The following is a 25,558-nucleotide window of genomic DNA, read 5'->3' as shown; positions in this document are numbered from 1 at the left end:
GAGGTTGTTTTGTGGTCCTCCAAAGACCAGTTGTGCCTATTGGAGAAGAAACACCATGTGAACGTTATGTCTCTTCAGATTGGCTTCTTCATCATCATCCTTTCAAGAACTGACAACACACACATATATATAGGAGGAGGCAGTTCCGTGTTGTATCATCCCCCATTTTTACCATTTAAGTATATTTATGCATGACGAAAATGGAAATTGAAATGATGGATCATATAAGAGATCAGTTCCAATGGGAAATCAGAATGGAGATATTAAAGCTGTGGTGATTGTAATAATGAAATAGGTATGTCTATAAATTTAGGTGGCATATAGAAACTGGTTGTTAGTTTTTGTTTTTTTCCCTATGAACAAAGTGAGGAAGGGAGATTCGAACTCGGACTATCATATACATGTGATGATTGTAACTATACACTCCACATGATTTTCTGGACATTTTGCACTGGAAACAAAAAAAGAAGAATAATTGCAACAGGAATATTTTAAAAAAAAAGATATACGTGTGCTGTTTGGTGAACAAAGTGTCATGGCATTTACAAATAGATGTCAGTACGTTGATAAATCCTGATTGTCTTTTGAAAATATAACTCCACATCAACTGGACCACAGAAAGTTGGGACAATTCCACAAGATGAATTATAATTGTATTGTAGCAAACAGTTCTACCAACTAAAGGAGTTCTTCGACTGCTGCAGTTTCGCATTGTATGAACTTTCCATCTCCTCCTGCAAACATTCATGAATAACAATACCTATTAATAGATAAGAACACAACTAAGTCTGAAAAATAATTTTTGTTTTTGGTATCAAATTAGGACTTTGTGGAATGTTCTGTTCTACTCTAGAGAACTAGATCCTTCAACATGACGAGATGATTCTGGTTTATGAACAATCTTTCATGCATAATTAAAATAAAAATGTTTTGTTAGTTGCTTACGTACCTTGCAAGATTTTAGCAGAGGCTGCAAAAATGAGGATCTGAAAAACCTTATTGATTTTCCAAGTGACGTTCTGTCCCACTCTGTGATAAAGTAAAAGATATACAACACCATCAATCACAAAAGCAAAATATATTTCAAGTGGCTCTTAGTGCAGGTTCACCTGCAGTAAACAGGAAAATTTCTAGCTTTTCCTACATCAAAATTGCCTAATCAATAATCATACATGATACAACCTCCCAACGACATCATTTTTCCGTCTAGGTATAACCTCCTATGCTAAATTAGAGTCAATGCTAGATGAAATGAAAGAAATGTGATGTCACTTGACGCACCATTATCAGCTTCTGCTCTTAGACCTCCAATATTGAGTTGTTCTAAAAGCTGCAGATTAAACATAAAAATCAAGTAAGATACATAAAACTCAAAAGACAATGAATTGTGAGAAAAAACCAGCTTACATAATGTACAATTTATTGCAATAAAAAGGCATGCACATCATCTTTTTGGTTACAAAATATCCAGACCCGCAATGTTACAAGACACGGAGTGCTAGGCAACTAGGCTACAACATGTCCATAGGTTGAATGCAGCTGACTGCAGATGTAAAGATGCTGAAGTAATATACAAGAAAAGATACCATCAGAAATGAATGTATTCCTAAAACGGTAGTAGTAGTATCACTTGAAGATGAAATAAGGGAAAATTGTTTAAAGGGGTTTGAACATGTACAACGGCAACCTAGCAATGCAGTTTTACGAAAGAGTGATTTGATTAAAGTATAAGGTTCTAAGGGAAGATGATGACCAAAAACGTGGTCAGAGGTAATGTGGATGGACATGAATGTGAAAGGTGTGATTGAGGCTAAATTCGTTGATATAGTGGAATGGAAAAAAGGACTCATGTAGCTGACCCCGCAGTAGAATTAAGGCTTAGTTTAGTTATATTTTCAGAGCATTCTTGTCATATAAAAGGTTCGGCAGAGAAAGCACCAGTGCATATTGTTGCATCCTATACAGGTTAGATCACATAAAAACCACCCTATGGTCAAAATTATAATATTATATCAAATTTGCCATCTTACATGGTTGAATATGTATTATGTAGAAAGTTCGACTAAAAATAACAGAATCACCCACCAAGAAAACATATATGCAAAGAAGAAGAAAACTGGAAGTCAAGTACATATTTACGTTGGAAAGGGTTGGTACTGCAGTAGGATCAAATTCCTCACAATGGTTTGGATCAATTGGAACACAGACACGACCTGGAACAAAGAAATAAAATAAACTGAGAAACATTAAGAATATCCAAATGCCTAATACTTATCAATTGGGGGGAGGGTAAAAAGTGGTTAAGGGCCCGAAAAAATTCATAAAATACGATCAATCAGACCCTGTACCACCAGAAAAACAAACTCCACCGGGACTAACCTGTTTTTGGATGTACACAGAATGGTGCCTTTAACAAATGGTTCATATGTTTTGAAACCTACCACAAACAGATTCTTTTAGCATATATTTCTGATGTAGTTAGTTTATGCTCACTACTAGTTGAATAACAGGAGGCAGTAAAAGAAAGTGGGGCTGTTGTGCATACCTCCATGTCAAGCCTAGGGTAGGTAAAAGAGAACACAATCTCTTCAACACACCTACGCAGTCCCTGCACCTTAAACAATAAATGATTAAAAGTAAAATTAAGTTCACTACAGGCTTAATTACAATTTCAAACATCAAAATCCGATTTCACAGACTAGGATCATTGTCCCAGAACAATGCACTTTTGGTACATACACTCACAAACATCTGCTATTTGTACCTTATGTTTTCCAGATTGCAGCATGTTTTTCAGCTGCTCCCATCTAACAACATTAATGTCATCTTTTGAATTAGCGGTTCTTCTCTTTTCCTGCCATTTCCCGCGAAGCTCAGAAGTAATAGCTGCAAGGATAACAAAGTATTATAACTTGACCATTATTCCAGGATATGGCATAGAGATGCATAGGACATGAAAAGAATCATCATATACATTGATCAGGATCAGGAATCATATCTAAGATCTTTTCATATCTCTCCTCAGTTGAAAATATCTCTTGACTCAAAAGCAATTTCCTCTCAAAGAAATCCATAAGAACTTCAGTATAAGATCTCCTGCATGAATGAATACTCTTAGTGGAAGCAACAAAGGGCCCGGTATCATAAAGTCAATAATGTACGTTTCTACTTACGCAAGGAACGGATGGAGAGCAAGACCGGTAAAAGAAACCTTTTTATGACTGTTTTCATTGCCCTGAACAAAGTATAGAATCAACAACTTTCACAAAAATGGAAAAATCTTTCAAAACCCAAATGTAATTTAAACAGCGCACAACCTTATAGACACGAAAATAGTCAGCAATAGCTGCTCTCTGTTCATTTGTCAGCCTGAAGAAAAATGAACATGGTTTAAGTTTCATGACATGCCTTAGGAACCTAAGAAACGGAAGATTACTACTGTTAAGAGAATTACCTTCTTGCTTTCCCATCACAAACCCAGCAATGAACACCACGTCTTCCACTATATACCCAGAGAATGTGACTGAAACCAAAGTCATCTGCACCAAATAAGTTTAGAAAAGTGAAAAGTCAAGGTTCTAACCACATATATATCAGATTCCAAAACACAAAATTCCTACCTCTAAGGGAAGTATCAATAACTTTGATAGCAATTGTCATAAGCGGCCAGCACTCCAAACAAACATCAGCTCCTGAGCAGCAGTATCTAACATCATCGTAATCTGACATATCCTGTTGGAGAAAACCTTACTCAAACATGTCGTAGAACAGTCATAGTCAAAGGTTTAGTTAGACTCTGACTATTGACTATCTTCAAAGTTCAAGTCGTTGATTAGCTTACTATATCGAAAATCAGCTCCCTCTCCACTGGGGTGAAAACATTATCGCCACTCTGAGCATATGCATGCCTCTTTGAAGGCTGCAACATAGAAAAGATGAAAACTCAAACCACAGATATGGTGCTAAAAGGTTATTATAAACCCAACCACAGGCAACAATTAAAATTAACAAGAAACCATGGACAGGAATTCTATCTTTGATCTATAATTATGAATTCTTTCAAATACATCTTGTTTCTAAGTTGGTTTTCAGGATTTGAATGATTCAATTGTTAGGTCAAGTCAACGCTTGCATTATCAAATAGTTGGGAAATACAGACATAAAAAGCTTACATCAACACTGTACACAGGCCCAATATCTATTTTGACTGGACACTTTTCTTTCACCGAATTTTCAAGCTCAGACATAGAGTTGAAAGACTGGAACCGCAGATAAACCTCATTATCCAGTGTGAAAGAGAACTCTCTCCGGCTAAAGTAGGACTGGTTGCATGCAGGATGCTTCCCATCTACAAATCAGCAATCAGTTACACGTTCACAGAAGAAATAAATTTCAAGGTGTGCACATGAAAACACAAAGAAAACTGAAGGTTAGAACCAGGTTGATCGAGAGATGTGGCTTACCATTTCCATAGGACATCCATTTAAAAATATCCGCATATGGAAAGAGCTTTCCTATCACAAATAACACTTTATGTTAAGGGGAAGATTATCAAAATCACAACTCAAAATTCATATCAACGAAAAAAATGTTCAGTAAATAGCAAACACTCATTGCATGTGATTACCGATATCTTGTTACACAAACAAGAAGCAAATGTTCACATAATTGTATCTAGTTCTAAGTTTGAAGTCTTAAGTGCCTTACAGGTTACAAGTTACAAGTTACAACCACCAATTCGATTGAAGCATCTTGCTTATAAATGAAAATTCTATAGAACCATAGCTTCTAAAGCAATCAAAAACTCCATAACTATCTCAATTACATTCAAATAGAATATAAACTTAAACTAGGATTACCATAGTAAACTTTGAGATAATGAGAGTTAAATCCATCAGGAACCGCATTCCCTTGCTTCTGTTCATGTTCGTCAATCATCATGTCATCGCTGCCTTTGGAAACTTCGTCTCCAGTCATTTTTTCAGCAGAGTCCCTGCATTTTATGTCCAATCAGCATCTTCATTGTTCCAAAATGCATAGAGATTTAAGCATAGGTCTAGTAAACCCTAACATAATAGCATTGACAATATACATGTGATTGGGAGGAATAATAACTAAGACTTTCTCATACAATCAAAATGAACATCAAACAGATAATGAGAAGCTTGATTGAGCAACCTTCTGTTTTATTTTCTTCTCTTGGCACCCAACATCACAATCAAGCAGAATTAACATTACCACGAGAATGGAAAGAACAAAAAAACTAAACCCAACAATAAAATTAACGTATTAACCAGAAAAAAAGGGGTCAAATTTCAAAACCCATGATAATTATGAAACGAAATTCACATTACAATTGAATGTAAGTAACAGAAAGTAAATTTTCTTTGCGTTTCCTTCACTTTCTCGGCAACCAAACAAAAAGTCGAAGCAAAAATAAAATTGAAATGAAATGAAAGAGGGCACTGACCTCGGAGAGAGCCAAGTGAAGGAACACGAAGAGAGAGACAGAGAGCGCAAAGTGAATAAGGGAGGGGAGGCGATGAGAGAGAGAGTTGTGTGTTAAAATTGGCGGGATAGGGCAAAGACGGGGACTAGGCAAGATGGCGGGAAAAACCAGAGGAGCTATGATTCAGTGTTGCGAGGGAGTACGCGGTCCTCTCAATCTAACTGGACTGAACGTCATGAGCCTAACTTCCTGGCCCAAAAGGCCAATGTTGAGTCTGAATTTTGAAAGCCCCATGTTCAATTTCATGTGATTTATTTGTTTCTCAATTGAAGGAGAAGGGAAAACTACTTCTTCTACTTCTCCTCCTAAGCTTTGAATCGTCTCCCACCTTGTTTTTAAAAAGAAAATTTGGTTAATTAATTCTCTAAATTCTAAATTATTATTTTGTTGCAGCATGCATCTTCCATCTAAGATGAAATTACATTTAAACTAGAGATTCTACTTTACAACGAATTTGTTGTAGTTCAAATAGTTAAGAACAATTACTACTGTATTCAATGTTCCGTCTTCGAATCCTCCCTCTCTTAATATCTCTCGTATGACTCGTATGAAGTATTTACAGTCATTGATAATGTGGACCTTACAAATGGCTGCAAATTATAAGGGTGAAGTATTTTCATCCATTGATAATGTGGGTTCCACTCATCAACGCCCCAAAATTCTCCATGCCTCACCCGGAACTAACGGTAGCATTTTTCCATTGGAAAGCGCTTATTTTTTGTGACAAAAGCGGTACCGACCCAATGTGCTTTTAAGTGTTGCGCTCCCACAACTTGCTCTACTCACACGCTCTCTCCTCCGCTTTTATCAGCTCAAGACAATTACTTACAGACAAAATTCTCACTCTCAACTTCATAAACTCCGATTCCGAGTTCCGAAGTCATCTCCCAGGCTCATCTCAGCCATTGGATCAGCGCAGCTAAAGCTTTAAGCTCAAACCCACAACTACAACAACCAGTATGTTCTTCCTCGCTCTGCTTTCTGCTTTCAAATCTTTAACCAAAAGCTGTTGTCTTTGAATTAATTAATGCAAACCCATTTTGCAGCTTAACCCAAAATCGCTTCTTTGGAGCTGGGTTGTTGGAGCCTTCTCTTTGTTCCGTTCCCAGATCTAAACAACTAGCATTTGCTCCTTCTACTCACCCATTAAAGCACTCTTTGGAGCTTTCTCTTTGGCGCTTTAGACTTTAACCCCTCCGCTTTATCTCTCAGTTCCCCTCGTAAACTCTAGAAATTACCAAAAATGGGTTATCTCTGGTTTTCCCTTTCGATTTTCCTCTGCCTTAGCTACTTCTCAGTGGCGGAAGTGGTAACTTGCTCTGGGATAGTGCCCATGAGCTACCGAAACGACAAGATATCGATAACGGATTTCGGAGGCGTCGGCGACGGCGTTACATTGAACACCAAGGCGTTTCAGGAAGCGATATATCGGATTGAGCATTTGAAGAGGAGAGGAGGCACGCTTCTTTACATACCTCCTGGGGTCTACGTAACAGAGAGCTTCAATCTCACAAGCCATATGACTCTTTATTTGGCCAAAGGTGCTGTTATCAAAGCCACCCAGGTACAAACCCAACACTCTTTTTATGACCAATTCAATGTGTTCACCTAGCTTGTGCTCTACAAATTAATACTTTTACCATGGCCATAGTTAATTTGATGCCACAAAATCCACAAATTTGTGCTTCAGTTTTATTGGGTTGTGCCTTTTTTTTATTGAAAGAGTTGAGGAATGAGAGTGTAGGGTCATGCAAGTAAATGAGTGGTTTCAGAGTTTTAAGTGTGATTCTGTTCAACTTTTGTAATCTCTATGAGTGTTTGTGTTTGTTCTAAATGAGTGTTTGTGTCTATTAAAAAAAAAAAATTCCCACTTGTTTTGGCCCTGTGTGGCTTAGCAAGAATGAATGTGTGGCCTCGGGCTATGTGGTGGAACCAGGCTAAAAGCAGAAATACATGGTGGGTATATTGCACCGTGGTTGCATGTGCATATCATTTATAGAATGATGAATTAAATAGTTGGACAGCTAGATGGTTTGTCACTGATCTTGTCGTCTTTGATACTGTCACAATAAATTAGTATATTGCTGGTTCGACAAGGATAAGAATGGCTTGGTATTATTTTATTACAAAAACTATTCCTCTAAAAGTAAATATCTTCTATTAATTAAACACTATGATTTATATTTTAGGCTATAAGCCAAATCAAATATTATAGTAGTAAGTTTAACTTTGACTGTCATGAAAAAGCAACCTAACCTTTGATTATGGCATGATTTTGTGCTTAATGCGGGAAAAGAATGTGACACCCTAATCAGTGGGTCTCAGAGCGCCATACCTGATGGTTCCATGGTTTTCTGTACTTGAACTTGTAACTATCTGTCATGTTCAAAAGTAGCTGTTCATTTATTAGAATGCTCTGCTACTTTTGTTAGCTCATAACATGAGGCAATAATTTGTGCTAGCAGTTAATCTATGGGGTTCTTTTCCAAGAAACATCTTTAACTTTTTTTCTCCTCTTGGCAAATGAAAGTGAATGTATATAAAATTACAATTTCAATATGGCACAGCAAACAATTATCATAAGTTCCTTTACTGGAATGATTATAACTTTCATACTGAAAGTTATTCCAAATAATCAGTTTCCACTAATATGTCTGTGGTTTATTTGAAGCCCTGCATTTTGTACGGTAAAGCATCTCTTAGAATACATCATTTCAAAATTTTCACTATTGTATTTTTGCTGATTTGCAGCAGCAGGGTCCTAAATATTAATGCTGTAAATGCTGACGCTCATGTAAACATCATTACAACAAACCTTTTTTCCCCCTTTACTATATGATAGAAGTGAAAATTTTTTGTGAATGTTGATTTATTTTGTGGTCATTGTTTCATTTTATGTTGTGCTCCTTCCAATTCTCTTCGTACATTGATCATCAGGATACTAGGACTTGGCCGCTGATTGCTCCTTTGCCATCTTATGGAAGAGGGAGGGAGCTTCCTGGAGGAAGGTATATGAGCTTTATTCATGGAGATGGAATCCATGATGTGGTTATCACTGGTAGGTTTGAACAAGATTTAATTATTGTTTTTTTGTTTTGTTTTTGGGTGTGGTAGAGGCTGGGTTGTGGGAGTTGACATACTTCTTCTTTTTATGGGTTACCCTACATCTAATGAGTTGTTCCTTTTCAGGTGAGAATGGGACAATCGATGGCCAAGGGGATGTATGGTGGAACATGTGGAGGCAAAGAACTCTTCAGTTTACTAGACCAAATCTTATCGAATTCATGAACTCGAAAAACATTATCATTTCCAATGTGATTTTCCAGAACTCTCCCTTTTGGAACATTCACCCTGTTTATTGCAGGTAACAGCCAAACGTGGAATTTAGTTCTGCTTTTTTTTATTTATAGACAGGACCTTATATCTTTTGTTTTCCCTTATGTTTCTAGTCTTTTACAGTACTCTACCTGCCATTTTCGTTCAAAAATTATATCCGTCAGTTTGTTTTACTTATGATTGCAAAGTAGAGTCTTTTGTTCACCCTTTATTCAAACCAATTGTTTTTTGAAGCTGAATCACTTTAACGAAAGTAAATTATGAAGTTTGAAGTGAAAAATTCATCATATTCTTTTTTATTTGCTGCCATTCTGAGTTGAGTTAGTGACTACAGAAACTTGGAAGTAAGTTATAAATTTGCAATAAAGAAGGGGGTTGAGGGCGTCCATACATGTTGTTCAGGTAGGTCAGAAGGGATTGATTGTGGGAAGAAAGGTTAGTTGGCGCCTTATTGTTAATGTTCTGATTGATTGCCTCACTTCAATGAGAGAAATACTTTTGGAACTTCTGTCAGAAACTCACTTTGTAAACGGTTGAAGAGAAGGTAGCATTTCATAGAGGGCTGTACAAAAGTTAAATAACCAGTTCAACCTGAGGTTGGATGCTATCTGATAATGTTTAGGTTGGAAAGTTTTTATGGATGAAAGTCAAATTTCTTGATGTATTTACTTCGACTTTGCCAATACATGCTGATTATAAGCTGGAATTACATCAAATCGACCAGCTAAATTATAGTACAAACACAACCATCCTGTTTCATGTTTTCCTAAACTGCCCTTATGGTGCTTGAGCCTAATGCACCTTCTGCAAAGAATGTACTGCTGAGCTGTAATTTTGATCTGATACATACTTTTCTCCTTTGCAGCAACGTTGTTGTCCGGTATGTCACAATTTTGGCTCCATATGACTCTCCCAACACTGATGGAGTTGATCCAGGTACATGCCTATTATCTAAATAAGCCACATCTTGTTTACTGCGGAAAAGACAAGGGTCTGTGCATTATATAGGTGTCACGATTGAGTATGGAAGAGTCACAATTGTCTATTTGCCTCTAGTTTTAAGTGTGAAGCCTCTTTATGTTCATGTTCATAATGTATATCTTTGTATTCATATGTGCAGATTCAAGCTCTAATGTCTGCATAGAGGACTCATACATATCTACTGGAGATGATCTTGTGGCTGTAAAGAGCGGATGGGATGAGTACGGGATCGCTTATGGCCGCCCTAGTTCGGGCATTACCATCCGCCGGGTTAGAGGATCATCCCCATTTGCTGGAATTGCGATCGGAAGTGAAACCTCTGGTGGGGTGGAGAATGTCTTGGCTGAACACATAAACCTTTACAACATGGGAGTTGGCATCCACATCAAAACAAACATCGGCCGGGGAGGGTTCATAAGAAACATCACAGTTTCAGACGTGTACATGGAAAAAGTCCGAAGGGGAATAAAGATTGCAGGAGATGTTGGAGACCACCCAGATGACAAATACAACCAAAATGCTCTCCCAGTCGTGAAGGGCATCACATTGAAGGACATTTGGGGCTTGCAGGTTCAGCAGGCCGGCGTAATACTAGGTCTGAAGAACGCCCCTTTCACCGGAATCTGTCTCTCCAACATCAATCTACACGGCATGACGGGATCAAGATCGCCACCCTGGAAGTGCTCGGACATTAGCGGGGCCGCCCATCTGGTTAGCCCTTTACAATGCTCAGAGCTGAGCAGTGCCCAGCAAGCATCTACATGCCCCAACTACTCCTAAAAATTTCTATTTATGTAACTCTTCCTCTCTGCTCCTCTAAGCTACAAGAATTCAGCTCTGTATTTTCTGTTCTTTTTCATTTTCCTACCATATAAAGTAGAGAAAATTTCTGGGTTCAGATGCAATCACATAGCAAACCATTCTTTTATAAATAAAATATATCTAGTCATAGTAGTACAAACTTACATAGATACGTAGATGCATAATACAAATAAGATAAGATGCTACATCTCCCATGGATGCATGGTTATTTACAGAAACAGAGTCTCATACGATTACAAGCTGGAAAGTAAAACCAGAAACAGATAAGATTAAGATAGTCGCTTCAAAACTCAAAAGCGGTTCAAGAACTTGCGGAAACTCCTCATCAAACCACCCTCGTGCTCTCGTTCGTGTTCATGCCTGTGCTCTCTCGGCTTCTCCATTCCTTCAAATTCTTCGCCGTCGTGGTCGTGGTCGTGGCGGTGGTGATGATGGTGATGCGGCCTCTCCAATTCCATGTCGTCGTCGTGCCTGAACGGGTACCTGGGCCCACCGTGGCGGAAACTGCCCCACCTAGGAGGGATCTGGCGCGGTCCGCCGCGTAACACCGAATCGGACGCCAAGTCGTCACCGAGGATCATGTCATCACCGTACGGAACGACGTCGCGGTCGCGTTCTCCTCCGTGGAAGCGTGGGCTCCACGGCCCGACATGGCGGCGGCCATGGCGGCAACGGTGTCCGTGACGGAACGATAACGGGAAGGGGCGCCTGGGGAAATGGCGGTTGACGGGGCGGAAGCTGATGATGGTCAACGGAACAGACTCGCTGTGTGTGAACTCAGTCGACTCTTCGTTGGCCAAGATGGTGGGGCCATCAGAATCCGGAAGCTTCGTATCGGCGGCCTCCGGTATCCATTCGAAGACCTCGGCGGGTTCGGAGTCGCGTTTCTCGCTGGGTAAGAATATGGTGGTGGCGGGCTTGGGTTCGGATTCGGGTAACTTGGTACTGGCAAGATCGCGGCCGTTGGTTTCCTTCTCGGGTAGATCGGACGGCGTGCGGGCGTGGGAGAAGGAGAAGAGGAAGAGGAGAGCGACGAGGAAGAAGACGAGTTTGGCCATTTTGCGAGTTGGAGAAGATGAGCGGTTGGTGGTGATATATATAACTTATAAGGGATGTGTTTCGGGCAGATCGGGCAGTTGGGTTTGAAAATTGTGACTATTTGAGTGAGGGGAGGAGGGAAAGGCGGGCAGCGGGCAATGGGGTGACCGGCCACGTGATTGGAGGGAGGGGGTTTCCGGTTAGTTTGGGTTCACAGGAGAGCTGTTAGTTGGAGGGGATATGAGATTCGACTGAGTTGACTTGGAAAATCGGGCACGACCACATGGATACAATTTCCAAATAAGGGCTCGTTCTCTTGTCGAATTTACATATTTGCCATTCACCTAAGCTAACTAGGAGCATCTCAAGAGACTCTTCATCGTTTTACTATACTCTCTCATAGTGATGAGGTGACATAAATATGAAAGAGCTAAAAGTCATCTGACTTTTGGATTGATTGTATTGTTTCTTGTTTTAATGTAGAAAATTTAATTGAAGAGCTAAAAGTCATTAGATGAGCAAAATTCGGGTCTCGCTAATAAATGAGTTTGCTAAAGAATCTTTTGTAATAAACAAAACTCATTTAACGAAAGACTTTTTTTTTTTTTTTTTAGGTGAGATCCAAGGGTATCCACCGCCGACAGCAATGACTAATCCCTTTCGCCGCGGGAGCTCTCCCAATGGAGGTAAACGGCTGGCCACGAAATGCGCTCCATTCCCATGGGCGGGGATCGAACCCCCAACCTCATGGTTAAGGAATGAGTTGAGCTATCACCACACCACATCTCATGGTTATTTAACGAAAGACTTTGATGAGTCCTTTTGTAGTAAATAAAATTTACAATACGAAATCTTTGGGGCGACTAGCATCCTATATGTCAAATTTAAAAGCATGTACAAAAGTACAAAGCAACTAAGTGCTAAATATAGGTAAATCTTTTCTAGTGATCAAACACAACATGTTGAATTAATTTAGAGAGAATCACGCACAACCCAAACAATGATTAAATCCCCGATCCAGAAACCAGAAGCACATGTATTAAGACCTACAACACAAATCCGCCGCTCAATGGTAGAAAAGAATAATCCGTATGGAAAGTCAAAAACTAAAAAGAAATAAAAATCCTAAATAGAAAACAAATCACAAGAAACTCCTACAGAGTTTCTAAAAATTATTGGTCTAAAACAAAACTAAGAAACAAGACTATCGCTCCACATCTTCTGGGTAACTTGAAGAAAATCATAGTGCCATGCCAGCTAAACCCATAGTCACGCATTGGTTAAACCCAAACTCAACGCAACCAGACATCTTCCCCTCTTTAGAGCTCCAAATTATGTTGAAGGGAGCCAACTCCTTGTGTACATGGGCTAAAATACTGTGACTACATTATGACGACGACATCATTTCACGACGACTGCTTCTATATCACAAAATAAATTAACCATTTTGAGGGAAAATTGAGAGAATGAGAAAAGAAGGAGTAAAATTAGAGGGAATGAGGTAGAGAAGGAGACAGCCAACCCCCAAAAGGGGGCGGCAACTAAGACTTTTTTTCTTAGAATTTTATCTTATTAGAGACGCAATTGAAATTTTGCAAAAAAAATAATGACAAAGGGGCTTCTCTCAAATAGTAAATAAGTATAGAAACATTTTAATATCCAAACTTAGAAAATCAAAAGGGGTCAAATAACATTGGAGAAGGGGGTATTTGAGTAAAACTGGGTGCCGGGTGTGAGAAGAGGGTCGGAAATGACGTCACTCAGGACGTGTTAGAAGGGGGAGAAAACGAGTGAGGCTGACCAAGACTCTGGGAGGGCGACTTTGGAACAGAAGACGCATGCTCACCACCGCCATTTTATGTTGCGATTGCTACGTGGCGCAGTTGTAGTATTTTTTACTCCAACAGAAATAATATCCCAAAAATATATTATTTTTTTGGAGATCGTGAAGTTTGAATCTTCTTTTCTTATCATTAGTTTTGTTTATGCCATATCTTAATCAATGCCAGCTTGAACCAAATACTGCAAGTGGGCCATTTGAATCTCATGCTCCCAAGTTTTGGGCAAGCCTTTTCTTAACCCAACTCCACAAAATTTGGAGTGATCTTGTCTTGTGCCCTTTGGTGTAGACATTCTTGGGCTTACATTGTCAACAATCCTATTTTAAGCAATCTAAATATTTTCTTAACTCCAAATTTTTCTTCAAGATCCTTTGTAACTCAGGTGATTAGAAGCATTTACTCAAATATATCTAAATTTCTTTTTAAAAAAAACTCCACTGGCCATTCATTCAAAAATGATTCTTTTATAGCAATGGAAATTCTTACGGTGCATCGTGGAAGAGTCTTTCATAATCACTCGAATGTTTTTTCATACAAGTGATATTGAGTGAAGGGAGTTTTCTCGCACATACCGTCAAAGTGTCATGAAGGCATCACTCGGATTTTAGAACTTACAAGTATTTTTTATTTATTATGACCAATGCTGTCAGAAATAGGGCTGTGCAGAATCCAAACCAATCCGTTAAAAATGACCAATCCAATTCAATCCAATTTTCATTGGTTTCGACAACATTGGTGGATTGAATTGGATCAAAAAAATAGAAATTCAGTTGGATCGGTTCGGATGATGGATCAAGAATTGAAAATCCAACCTAAACTGAACCAATCCAATATACACATGAATATACATTCATATTGTATAATATCTACACTTTCATCTTGTTTCTCACTAATATATTAATCTTACTTTCGAAAAAATTAAAACATTAACATATTAAATATATTATTATATTATTATATTAAAAATTAATATATTAATGCCATATATTTGATCATATTGAATTTTGAATTATATGTAATGAAAGATTATGAAGTTTTTTTTTGTGATTATTATTTTTTCATACAAACCGATCATCCAATCCAATGCACACTGGATCGGATTGGATTGGATCTTGACATCCGACCATATTGGATTGGATTAAATAGAAAAAATATTTTTGGTAGATTAAATGAGAAATGGGTGGGTATTTATAGAGTTTGGAGTGAGTTTTGGGGTTGGATCTGATTTAGATTAATTTAAAATATTATTTTGATCGTTGGATTTAAATTTTAGGCGTTGATCTTTTTTTTACCGTTAAAACAATTTATATTTAATCTAGATAGTTGATTTAAGTTACTATTAGAATATATAATATATAAAACAAAGTTTGAATTGTTGTCGTTGGATTCCAACGACAACATGACCATGTCGCGACACTTGGCACGCTGATTGTGTTAGTCAGCCAACATCAACTGCAGCGCAGACCCCATTCTGACTCCCTTGCACATGGCTGCGTTAGCAGTCAATGGGCTTCACCACAAAATTTTTGGGTCCTAGCATTAGCTGGATTGCTATTTGGCCCCAAGTTTGGGTTTTTCCAAATTTTGGCCCATTCATTTTCTTGGATTAGGAGAGCATTTGGGCTAAAATTTGGGATATTTTGGATTTTGCCTCATGAGTTGGAGCTCGCCTTATTGTTGGTGGAGGAGAGGGTAAAACGGGCAAAAAATAAATTTTTTGTATTTCAATTGTTATTGGATGTAAAATATCCATTGAAAAAAATCAACCGTTTAGAATTACTTTCCGGTTTCTACAGGGTTTAGGATTGCTTTCCTGTAGCAATATTGATTAGGTCATTATAAATACATGCTTTGTAATTGAGAAATTATGAAATTATCTACAAGAGTGATCTCTTTTAAATTTTGGATCTCTTCTTAGCAATCGATCCTCAGTTGTCTCTAAATTCTCATATCAAAATTTCTCCTCCCCTCCTCTTCAAGGGGGGGAGGGGGAGTGAAAAATGATCTGTTTCTCTTTATCATGGAGATTTTGCCTCTTTCTTGACTCTGACATACCCTTCTCTTCAGGGGGAGAAAAGAATTGAAGAGAAGTTTCTATGTTCTTAAGCCGTGTTCACAGGGTTTCTGTGTCCTTTAGCCGTGTTCACAGGATTTCTGTGTCCTTTAGCTGTGTTCACAGGGTTTCTGTGTTCTTTACATTCCTCGTATCGTATTCCTCATATCCTCGTATCATATCCTCGTATCCTAAATCGAATTCCTCATATCGTCTTCCTCTTACCCAAAATCACATCCATCATATCGTATTCCTCGTATTTCCAGTTTCAGATTCAGGCCTAAACCCGAATCCTCATATACTCTTATCCCGAAACCCTAAACACATTTTTTTCTCTTATTCTTCAATCCTTCCGCTGCCATGGATATCGTTTCCCAAACCACCGACTCTACTCCATCATCCTCCCAAATTATTACTATTCATAATGACAACGCTCCGTTTCCTACCGGCATCATCTTGACAGAAACCAATTATGCCTTATGGTCTCAAGTCATGGAGTTATGTATTGCTAGCCGCGAAAAATTGGGGTACCTTACCGGCGACACTCCGCAACCCTCTAAGCTCTCCTCCACCTACAACAAATGGTGTACGGAGAACTTTCGGGTTAAGGGGTGGCTCATCGACTCCATGTCTCCCGACTTGATGGGTCGTTTCATCCGTTTCAGTACCGCCAAAGAACCTGAACATATTCAAAACCATATTCATATTTCAACATGGTATCAGAGCCAAGGCCCGTACAAGCTAACGAAGCTTGTCGCCAAGAAGGAGAAACAAGTCGGACTCTTAAAGAAAAAAAAAAAAAGAAAAAAAAAGAAGAAGAAAAAAGAAGAAGCCAACGAAGCTTGAAAAGAGCCGACCTCTGAGTTCCATTGTAAACAAGTGGGCCCAACGAGAGCCGACCTCTGAGTTTCAATTGCCGATGTGTGGATCTTCATGTGTGAACCACTAAAAAGGGGTTACACGTGAGGGGGAGTGTTGGAATCCCAAATCAGTGGGGTGAAAGAAAACAAATGAGTTTAAATAGAATTACCACACTCTAACTAATATCGAGGCCTTTTGTGGTAAAACCCCACACCTGACGGATTGGGCAGGTGGTAAAGTGGGGACAGTATCGGTGTTGTTAGAGTGGGACCCAACGGGCAGATCCAAAACTTTAGCATGGTATCAAAGCAATCGATCCTCAGTTGTCTCTAAATTCTCATATCAAAATTTCTCCTCCCCTCCTCTTCAAGGGGGGGAGGGGAGTGACAAAGGATCTGTTTCTCTTTATCATGGAGATTTTGCCTCTTTCTTGACTCCGACATACCCTTCTCTTCAGGGGGAGAAGAGAATTGAAGAGAAGTTTCTATGCCGTGTTCACAGGGTTTCTGTGTCCTTTAGCCGTGTTCACAGGGTTTCTGTGTTCTTTAACCGAATTCACAGGGTTTCTGTGTTCTTAGCCGTGTTCACAGGGTTTCTGTGTTCTTTACATTCCTCATATCGTATTCCTCGTACCCGAAATCACATTTCTCATATCGTATTCCTCGTACCCAAAATCACATCCCTCATATCGTATTCCTCGTATTTCCAGTTTCAGATTCAGATCTTCATACCCGAATCCTCATATCCTCTTATCCTGAAACCCTAAACACATCTTTTTTCTTTTATTCTTTTATTCTTCAATCATTCCGCTGCCATGGATATCGTTTCCAAATTCTCCCAAATCCAAATCCCTCAAATCTAAAGTCCTCAAATGCCTTATCTCAAATTTCTCATAATCAAATCAAATCATATCATATCAAATCATATCATATCATACTCAAATCTTATACACATACCTCTCAAATCCAATTCCTACATCAAATTCATACATCAAATTCCTCAAATCAAATTCCTCAAATCAAATTCCTCCAATCAAAATCCCTCACATTCTCATATAACTTTTTACTTCTCTTATTGCAGACTCAAAACGACCGGTCGCCCGAAGCAAGCGACCGGTCGCCCGAAGCAAGCGACCGGATGCCCGAAGCAAACGACCGATTGCCCGAAGCAAACGACCGGTCGCCAAAGACTCTGCCTGAATTGCATGGATTATCGACTTGGGTGCTACGAATTTCTTGACTCACTTACCAAGTTGGGTATTTGTGACGTATATGCACCAACTTGAGGAGGAGTGTTGAAGTGAGTCTCCTAATTAATCAAGGAGATTTATTTCCTTGATTAATTAGGGGATTTACTTTCCTATTTTATAGATTTATTTCCTTTGGTTAATGAAGAGATTTATTTTCCTATTTTATATAGTTGTCAAATCATTGTATAATTAGGAGATACTTTCCTAATCCTTTACTGGATCTAATTCCTTGTAAAACACTCATGTAAACTCTTATATATACCTCCTTATGGAGAAGAATAAAAATAAGAACGTAACATATTCAAAAACCCATATTCATATTTTAGCAAATCTCTCTTTCTCCTCTTCTAATGTCCTTGTTCTAATCTCCTTGCTACATCATCTGGTATATATCATGGAGCGTCGGAATAATGAATCCAAAGCTTCGGTGGCCTTGGACTAGGTTTTGATGAGGATGGCTTCACGGCGGGAAGATGAGATCCATGACAAGTTATCGAAAATCCAGAAAGCTAGTACAAGTGCTAGCCCCAATCGTCCAAATCCCACGGTGGTTGCTGGCAGGACCACGGGAGAGCATGCATCAATGACGGTAAATCCGGAGAAAGCTAGGTCTATCTTTTTAGTGGTGTCTTTTTGTGAGGCCGATACGAGGCAATATATGAAGTAAAGTTCGAACGCAGATGTACAGGAGAAGTTTATGATGATGATATGGGCCGAGAATCAGCTCCACTTCTTGAACCTCTAGCCAAGTTCTCGAATATGTATTTCCTTCAGAGTGCGAGAGGATCTCTTCCAAAATATATCTACTTCAACAGGACACTCACGCTAAAAGTTCTTGGCCCTCCCCAGCTAGATCATTGGGAGGATATGTTTTTGACACGGAGACTAGGGTAGTAATTTCATCGATTCCTCCTATCATAGCAACTAAGCCAATGGCAAATGTTGTGTCTGCTAATGGGAAATTGTATTATCTTGCCTCTCCAAACTTCTCCATATATCCGGATGATCCATGCTTTGAGAGATATGATCCCAATCTGGAGGTTTGGGAGTCAATGCCCCCTTTTCCATCTTCTGATGATTTCTTCGGTATGGAAATAACTGGTTATGCCGTTTGTTATGGTGTTATTTTGTTTTCATTGTGCAATATGTACAACTGGAATTCCAAAGTCCTTGCTTTTCATGAGAGTAGAAAGGGAAAAGAATGGAATCATGTTGAAGTTAACACTTCTACTTATACTCCTTTTCATGGGATGGCCGTGGTTGTAGGTGAGACTATCTATGCCTTAAATAGGCATTGGGAAGCGGAGATTATGGCATTCTCCTTTAGAATGGACAAAGGTGATGACGGTGGTGTTGCATATTCACTAAGAAATCTGTTTAAATTACGAGACTTAAAAATTGCGAGTCCGCCGCTGCCATTTCATTTGTGTAGGACAGAGTATTTGGTTCATTTAGGGAACCATGACTTTTGTCATGTCAAGACTGGCAGTTGCAAAGCACCTCGCCATGTTCAATATCTTTGGGTCACCACGTTTCAAATTGTTGTTAGAAAAAGAGGAAGACATATGATCAAGACCTTGCATTCAACTGTTCGTTATGTGGATCTCATGGGCAATGGTTGGTTCGAGCTTGGGTTATGCTTCACACCATAAATTTCCTTCATATTTCTTGTGCGTTTTGTTTTAATCAATACCACTAATATTGTAAGTTGGGATATTCTATTACATTTTGTATGCAACAAAGCCCTTATATAATGTCTAAAAAAAAATAAAAGAAGATTTCCCTTGATGCATATTAATAACTTCGTATGGAACTTGGAACTCAAAGCATCTACCATCATTCATTTATAATTGGGCGGTGATCCTTTTTTTTATCATTGTGGAATTGTATCTAATATTTGGTCTTTTGCATCATTATAAAACTGAAATTTTTTACATCAACTGTTTTTATCACCATGGAAATCCCATCACTGAAATTATGTCTCGGAACATAAATTTTGACCACAAAAAAGGAACATACACTACTACATTTTACAATTTGTGCACTGAAAAAAATTTGGTCGCACAAAGTACATTTGAGTTGCACAAACCTCAGCGCGACAGAAACTTAGTTGTGCAAAGATCGTGAAGAAAGACTTTGCACGACGAACATTTTTAATTGGTCGCGAAAACCCAGAGCGACGGTTAACCTTCGTCGCACAAAAGTTTAGGGACGAGACTAATGTTCTTCTCTCAGAACTTTGCGCGACGACAACATATTTGTTGCCAGTACACAGCTCGACGGTTTACTTTCGTCGCACAGAAATGTAAGGACGAGAGTACTGTTTGTCTCTCAAACCTTTGTGCGATGACGTGGGTTGGCGCGACGAAATTATCTTAGTCTTTGTTTTTTTCGCGAGACGAAGCGTTTCGTCTCGCAAAAATAAAATATATTTTATTTAAATTTAAATTTACCTTTTTTTATTTTGTAAAAAAAAATTGGTTTTTTTTGGTGGGTAATAAAATGAAATTGCAATTAAAAAAATGTAATGAAGAGAAAAAATAAAAAAAAATAAAAAATGTATATAGCACAAGAGAAATGTTTAAAATGTAATTAAGAAAGTAAAAAACTAATAAAAAAATGTTCCAAAATCTACGCGGTCGTCTTGCAAATGCGGCTCGGAGGTCTGGACATTATTGACACAGGCAGAGGTGTGGTGGCCATGCTTGGGTTGGAGGGGCTCGGAGGTCAATGAGGGACCAAAATCCGAGACTGGAATGCCGGACCGAGGGACTCTAGAAGCTGTGACATCTGGGTACGACACGAGGCGAGTTGGGTCTTAAGCTCGGCCACCTATGCTGTCAAAGCAGTCACCTGACTGTTTGACTGCGACGATTAAGGGGCTCTAGGTTCCGGTCGCCGGGCATTCCCCATCCCTCGACAATATGTCCCTGGCCTCCTCCTGAGAGTTTGATCCAAGGTGTCTGTCAGGATCTGAAAACCCCCATCTTGTGGAGGATCCACAGACTCGAGCGGAGTATCAGGAGGAAGCTGGGAGGCGGACTCCTGAAGAACCAACTGGCTCTTCTCCATCATCGTTGCTTCTTTAACATAACATAAAATATTAATTAAAACATTCATATAATAACCATGAAACTTGAATGCGTAAGATAATAATTAAAATTAAAGAATACTTACATGAAGGGACTCGGCCAACTCATTCCCAGGTCGAACATAAATGTCGCCAAAGACGTCGTTCTCCAGGAATTTGGACCCCCCCGAATTGAACAAGAGAAGAAAAATGTTAGTACGAATTTTTTTTTTAATATTAATGACATATTAAAAATTGAATATAAACAACTTTATTATTACCCGCCGCCGCGCCTCCATCCTATTTGAGAAGGGCCTGGAACCTAAATGGTGGAGAAGAGTCTTCTTGTCCCTATTGCCCTTATTTGCTTTCGTCTTCTTCTGTTATACAAAATATAAACATATTAGTTGAAATTGAAATGAAATATAAAAAATTAAATAAACATTAGTAAGAAACGTGTAATAATTTTCAACTTAATATAAAAAAAATACCACATAATCGGGCTCTTGAAAATGACCGCAGAGCCACGCCCAACTATCCTCCCGCCCCTCAAGCTCCTTCGGGCAACCCTCCTGAAGAGCGACCCGCGAATCATCAAATGCTTGAAAATGGTGGTGCATGTCGCTCTTCCACTGCTTGTACCTCTCAGGCAAAAGTCTGTTGATGTACCGTACGCCAATGACTCGTCGTTGAGGTCCTCTAAATTGTAGTTCGTCTACAATAAATTAATTACATACATTAAGTAATAGAAATATATAAAGTTTGAAGGAAAAACAATTAGAAGGTAGGATACATACCGACAATTGTTCACGCACCTCCGTCCTCATCTTGTTAGGCATGACCTTTTAAGACTTCCATTTCATCGGGCAATGGGTCCGAACGACGTGGCCAATGTCGTGGGCCAATGAGCTATGCTGGTCTGCCATTGGTGCAGCCCGATGCCGCTCGTCGTATCTGATGTTGATACGACTGTTAGTCACCCGGGTGACCTTTGCCGTCTTCAATTGGCGACAAGGTTCTCAAGTGTTCTTCTTGGCTGCAAAGAAATATAAAATTAATGTTAAATAACAAATCCTACTAAAATCTTGGTCCAAAACAGCTGGAGTTCAAGGAAATCTTTACATGGTTGTGACCCCGACGCACTAGTAGCGGATGTCAATGTTGTGTCGGTCGTGATTGGGGGGAGGGGGGGTGACGCCTGGCGCTAACAGTGTGTTTGCTAGGTCATGGTCAAAGTAATCAAACAAATAGGAACCCATTTAAGAAAACAAAAAATCCTAACCAACCATCAGACTAAACTCATGGTCCTAGCCATGGTCCTATTTACTGCTCATGCATTGAGAAGGGGTTGGCAATGCAAACATGACTACAAAACCATATTTGAAACACACTCACTATCCAAATTTAATTACAACAGTAGAAATTACAGAGGTAGGTTAGAAACTTTAAATGATGCAAATTACTTAGCCCACCAACCCCTTTTATTCACCCATCAGATTGAACTTAAAAATCCTTGGTCTTCATTACCATTTCTTGCCATCTGAAACATTTGAACTCAAATATCGCTTAACAAAATAAAGATGGGTTTCGATCGATGTTATTGGACACGCATCTTGACCGGTATTCAGGCCCGGCCCTAAACAGGGGCAGTTAGTGCGACCGCACTGGGGCCATTATTTAGGGGCCCAATTTTTTTTAATAGTAAGTATTATATTAGATTATTATAACTATTAATTGATTTAATATTTGGAAAAAAAAAAAAAGACCAACGATCTGGTCTGTTCCGCTCCTCAAGAAATAGAAAGCTTTTGTGCACCCGTTCTATTCCTCTAGGTCGCTTTTGCTTTTTCTTCTTCTTCTTCTTCTTCTTCTTCCTCTTCTTCTACAGAGTTTTGAATCTTCTCCTAAGCCTCATCTAAGCTGGTCCTTGTGATTCATGAATCCTCTCTCTCCTAAGCCTCATCTAAGTTGGTCCTTGTGAAGTTGTGAATCCTCTTCTTTTAGTTACAGGTTTACTTTTGGGCATCACTTCCGCTTCCTTTTGAATCCCCTTCATCTCATCTCATCTAAGCCTCTCCTACTAGTTACAGAGTTGTGAATCCCTAAATTAATTTTTCTGTTAGTAGATTAGGGAGATTCCAAAATCCAAAGTGTGGGCTTTTATTTAGTGCAAAATTGGTCCTTGTTGAAATCAATTGAAGGTAATTTTTTATGATTTGATATCAAATGAAAAGGGAAATATGATTTTTTTTTTTGTTTGTAGATTTGTGAACTCATGCAGTTACACATTCTCTTTGCAGGAATTCTTTTAAGCTCTAATTGATTGCAAATTTGGAAATATCAAGTTTGTTTATGTGGAGGGGGATTTCTCAAAGGGGGTTTCTCAAATTTCAGGTTATGTTCCAATCTACTAACAGAACAATTAATTTAGGGATTCACAACTTTGTAACTAGTAGGAGAGGCGTAGATGAGATGAGATGAAGGGGATTCAAAAGGAAGCGGAAGTGATGCCCAAAAGTAAACCTGTAACTAAAAGAAGAGGATTCACAACTTCACAAGGACCAACTTAGATGAGGCTTAGGAGAGAGAGGATTCACGAATCACAAGGACCAACTTAGATGAGGCTTAGGAGAGGATTCAAAACTCTGTAGAAGAAAAGGAAGAAGAAGAAGCAAAACCGACTTGGAGGAATAGAATGGGTGCACAAAAGCTTTCTTTTTCTTGAGGAGCGGAATAGACCAGATCGTTGGTCTTTATTATTTTATTTTTTTTCAAAATATTAAATCAGTTAATAGTTATAATAATCTAATATAATACTTACTAAAAAAAAAAAATTGGACCCCCCTGAATAATGGGCCCAGGGCTGTCGCACTGACTGCCCCTGTTCAGGGCCGGGCCTGTAAGTATATGTACAAAAATATTATTGAAAAACGGTTTCCCAACCAGAACTTTCATTAACCAATATCCAAGCTATGAAAATTATTACATCGGCGCATATGTTGATGCACGAGTTCTAGAAATCCACTAAAATACTTCCTGACATCTGAATCTAGTTGTTCCACATCTAGAAATCCACTAAAATACTTCCACAGTTCGTAAAGGTTTCGTTGGAACCTAAGCAGGTCCAGAACCGAAAACACACTATATCGACTGTATCGACCCCTTCTATAATTATAAATTTCACACATGTAAGAGGGCCAGGATTTGTAGGCAGAAGGATGGTTCCAATTTAAGAATCGGTGGAAATCTTGCATGCACAGAACTCTCTTAACATCACTATATCGCACAGTTGTTAAATGATGAAGTTGACCCAAGTACCTCATCCGTTGTACAGGGCTCCTCAGAAATGGGTAGCAAATTACCTTCCGAAGGTAAGTGTCATACCTGAAAACAGAAAATATAAAATATTATTAAGACCATAAAAAACATATAATTACTTTTATCACAAAAAAAAAAACATTGAATTACATAACAAAAACATTTAAAAGAAACTCACGGTAAATCCTCTGATTCGGAAAAACAGTTGAGGAATCCATCTTTTTCTTTCCATGTGAAACCGAAAAGAACAAGTGAAGTAACTAATAACTCGAATAGAGATCCCATGTCACTTAAGTCATTTTTCATCTTTTTAATCCATTCTTGTTGATTGATCTCATCCAGCTTATCCTGGAAGTTGATTATTTTAATACAAGTACCGACAAAAACAAAGCAAGAGCTATCACTCAACTTCCCAGGATATACCCCATTCGCATGAACATATTTCAGGGCTGTAAGTAATTCCCTAGAAAAAAAAAAACTAAATAAATCATAGACTAGGATAACAATTTTTTTCCGAAAAGAAACGATAATATGTAGCAATTCGGTGGAAATCTTGCATGCACAGAACTCTCTTAACATCACTATATCGCACAACTGTTAAATGATGAAGTTGACCCAAGTACCTCATCCGTTGTACAGGGCTCCTCAGAAATGGGTAGCAAATTACCTTCCGAAGGTAAGTGTCATACCTGGAAACAGAAAATATAAAAGATTATTAAGACCATAAAAAACATATAATTACTTTTATCACAAAAAAAAAAACATTGAATTACATAACAAAAACATTTAAAAGAAACTCACGGTAAATCCTCTGATTCGGAAAAAAAGTTGAGGAATCCATCTTTTTCTTTCCATGTGAAACCGAAAGGAACAAGTGAAGTAACTAATAACTCGAACAGAGATCCCATGTCACTTAAGTCCTTTTTCATCTTTTTAATCCATTTTTGTTGATTGATCTCATCCAGCTTACCCTGGAAATTGATTATTTTAATACAAGGACCGACAAAAACAAAGCAAGAGCTATCACTCAACTTCCCGTGATATACCCCATTCGCACGAACATATTTCAGAGCTATAAGCAATCCCCTGGAAAAAAAAAAAACTAAATAAATCATAGACTAGGATAACTATTTTTTTCCGAAAAGAAATGATAATAGGTAACAATTCGGTGAAAATCTTGCATGCACAGAACTCTCTTAACATCACTATATCGCACAGCTGTTAAATGATGAAGTTGACCCAAGTACCTCATCTGTTGTACAGGGCTCCTCAGAAATGGGTAGCAAATTACCTTCCGAAGGTAAGTGTCATACCTGAAAGCAGAAAATATAAAATATTATTAAGACCATAAAAAACATATAATTACTTTTATCACAAAAAAAAACCATTGAATTACATAACAAAAACATTTAAAAGAAACTCACGGTAAATCCTCTGATTCGGAAAAACAATTGAGGCATCCATCTTTTTCTTTCCATGT

At 38.5% G+C, this 25,558-nt stretch overlaps 3 protein-coding genes across 5 annotated transcripts; 1 reads left to right on the top strand and 2 right to left on the bottom strand.

Moving 5' to 3' along the window:
• Positions 1-452: 452 nt before the first annotated feature.
• Positions 453-5,802, bottom strand: POLA3 (DNA primase POLA3). Of its 2 annotated transcripts, none has more exons than XM_021962905.2 (17): positions 5,471-5,802; positions 4,860-4,993; positions 4,464-4,514; positions 4,173-4,348; positions 3,842-3,919; positions 3,621-3,732; positions 3,455-3,539; positions 3,318-3,369; positions 3,174-3,235; positions 2,975-3,096; positions 2,765-2,886; positions 2,546-2,614; positions 2,380-2,437; positions 2,140-2,213; positions 1,282-1,330; positions 950-1,029; positions 453-734 (listed from the first exon to the last, which is right to left on the bottom strand). In XM_021962905.2, the coding sequence occupies exons 2-17, from the start codon at positions 4,975-4,977 to the stop codon at positions 672-674; spliced, it is 1,371 nt and encodes a 456-aa protein (XP_021818597.1). In that variant the 5' UTR covers positions 4,978-4,993; positions 5,471-5,802; the 3' UTR covers positions 453-671. The 2 variants fall into 2 exon arrangements, with proteins under 2 accessions (XP_021818597.1, XP_021818598.1); XM_021962906.2 differs by having other exon boundaries at positions 2,546-2,608; positions 5,471-5,801.
• A 442-nt stretch (positions 5,803-6,244) lies between these two features.
• LOC110760648 (putative polygalacturonase) lies at positions 6,245-10,731 on the top strand. 2 transcript variants are annotated; one of them, XM_021962948.2, is made up of 6 exons: positions 6,245-6,466; positions 6,556-7,073; positions 8,447-8,567; positions 8,699-8,873; positions 9,711-9,781; positions 9,966-10,731. In XM_021962948.2, the coding sequence occupies exons 2-6, from the start codon at positions 6,753-6,755 to the stop codon at positions 10,604-10,606; spliced, it is 1,329 nt and encodes a 442-aa protein (XP_021818640.1). In that variant the 5' UTR covers positions 6,245-6,466; positions 6,556-6,752; the 3' UTR covers positions 10,607-10,731. The 2 variants fall into 2 exon arrangements, with proteins under 2 accessions (XP_021818640.1, XP_088109687.1); XM_088253561.1 differs by having other exon boundaries at positions 6,245-7,073.
• Positions 10,732-10,736: 5 nt separating this feature from the next.
• On the bottom strand, positions 10,737-11,770 carry LOC110760649 (uncharacterized). The gene has a single exon (XM_021962949.2). It carries the CDS (start codon positions 11,704-11,706, stop codon positions 10,939-10,941), a length of 768 nt encoding a protein of 255 aa, XP_021818641.1. The 5' UTR covers positions 11,707-11,770; the 3' UTR covers positions 10,737-10,938.
• Between the last annotated feature and the right edge of the window lie 13,788 nt (positions 11,771-25,558).

This window comes from Prunus avium, chromosome 5 (assembly GCF_965620075.1).
Source record: "Prunus avium chromosome 5, drPruAviu1.hap1.1, whole genome shotgun sequence".
In the NCBI taxonomy this organism is placed as follows: Eukaryota; Viridiplantae; Streptophyta; class Magnoliopsida; order Rosales; family Rosaceae; genus Prunus; species Prunus avium.
The sequence above is the reverse complement of the archived record's forward strand: the minus strand, read 5'-3'. Positions and strand labels throughout refer to the sequence as shown.

Excerpts from the sequence above, each read along its gene's own strand:
- LOC110760649 (XM_021962949.2), bottom strand. The coding sequence starts at position 11,706 with ATGGCCAAACTCGTCTTCTTCCTCGTCGCTCTCCTCTTCCTCTTCTCC.
- LOC110760648 (XM_021962948.2), top strand. The coding sequence starts at position 6,753 with ATGGGTTATCTCTGGTTTTCCCTTTCGATTTTCCTCTGCCTTAGCTAC. Across the intron at positions 8,874-9,710 it reads ATTCACCCTGTTTATTGCAG|CAACGTTGTTGTCCGGTATG; the intron begins GTAACAGCCAAA and ends TCTCCTTTGCAG. Across the intron at positions 9,782-9,965 it reads CACTGATGGAGTTGATCCAG|ATTCAAGCTCTAATGTCTGC; the intron begins GTACATGCCTAT and ends TCATATGTGCAG.
- POLA3 (XM_021962905.2), bottom strand. The coding sequence starts at position 4,977 with ATGACTGGAGACGAAGTTTCCAAAGGCAGCGATGACATGATGATTGAC. Across the intron at positions 3,370-3,454 it reads TGTGATGGGAAAGCAAGAAG|GCTGACAAATGAACAGAGAG; the intron begins GTAATTCTCTTA and ends ATTTTTCTTCAG. Across the intron at positions 3,236-3,317 it reads ACTATTTTCGTGTCTATAAG|GGCAATGAAAACAGTCATAA; the intron begins GTTGTGCGCTGT and ends TACTTTGTTCAG.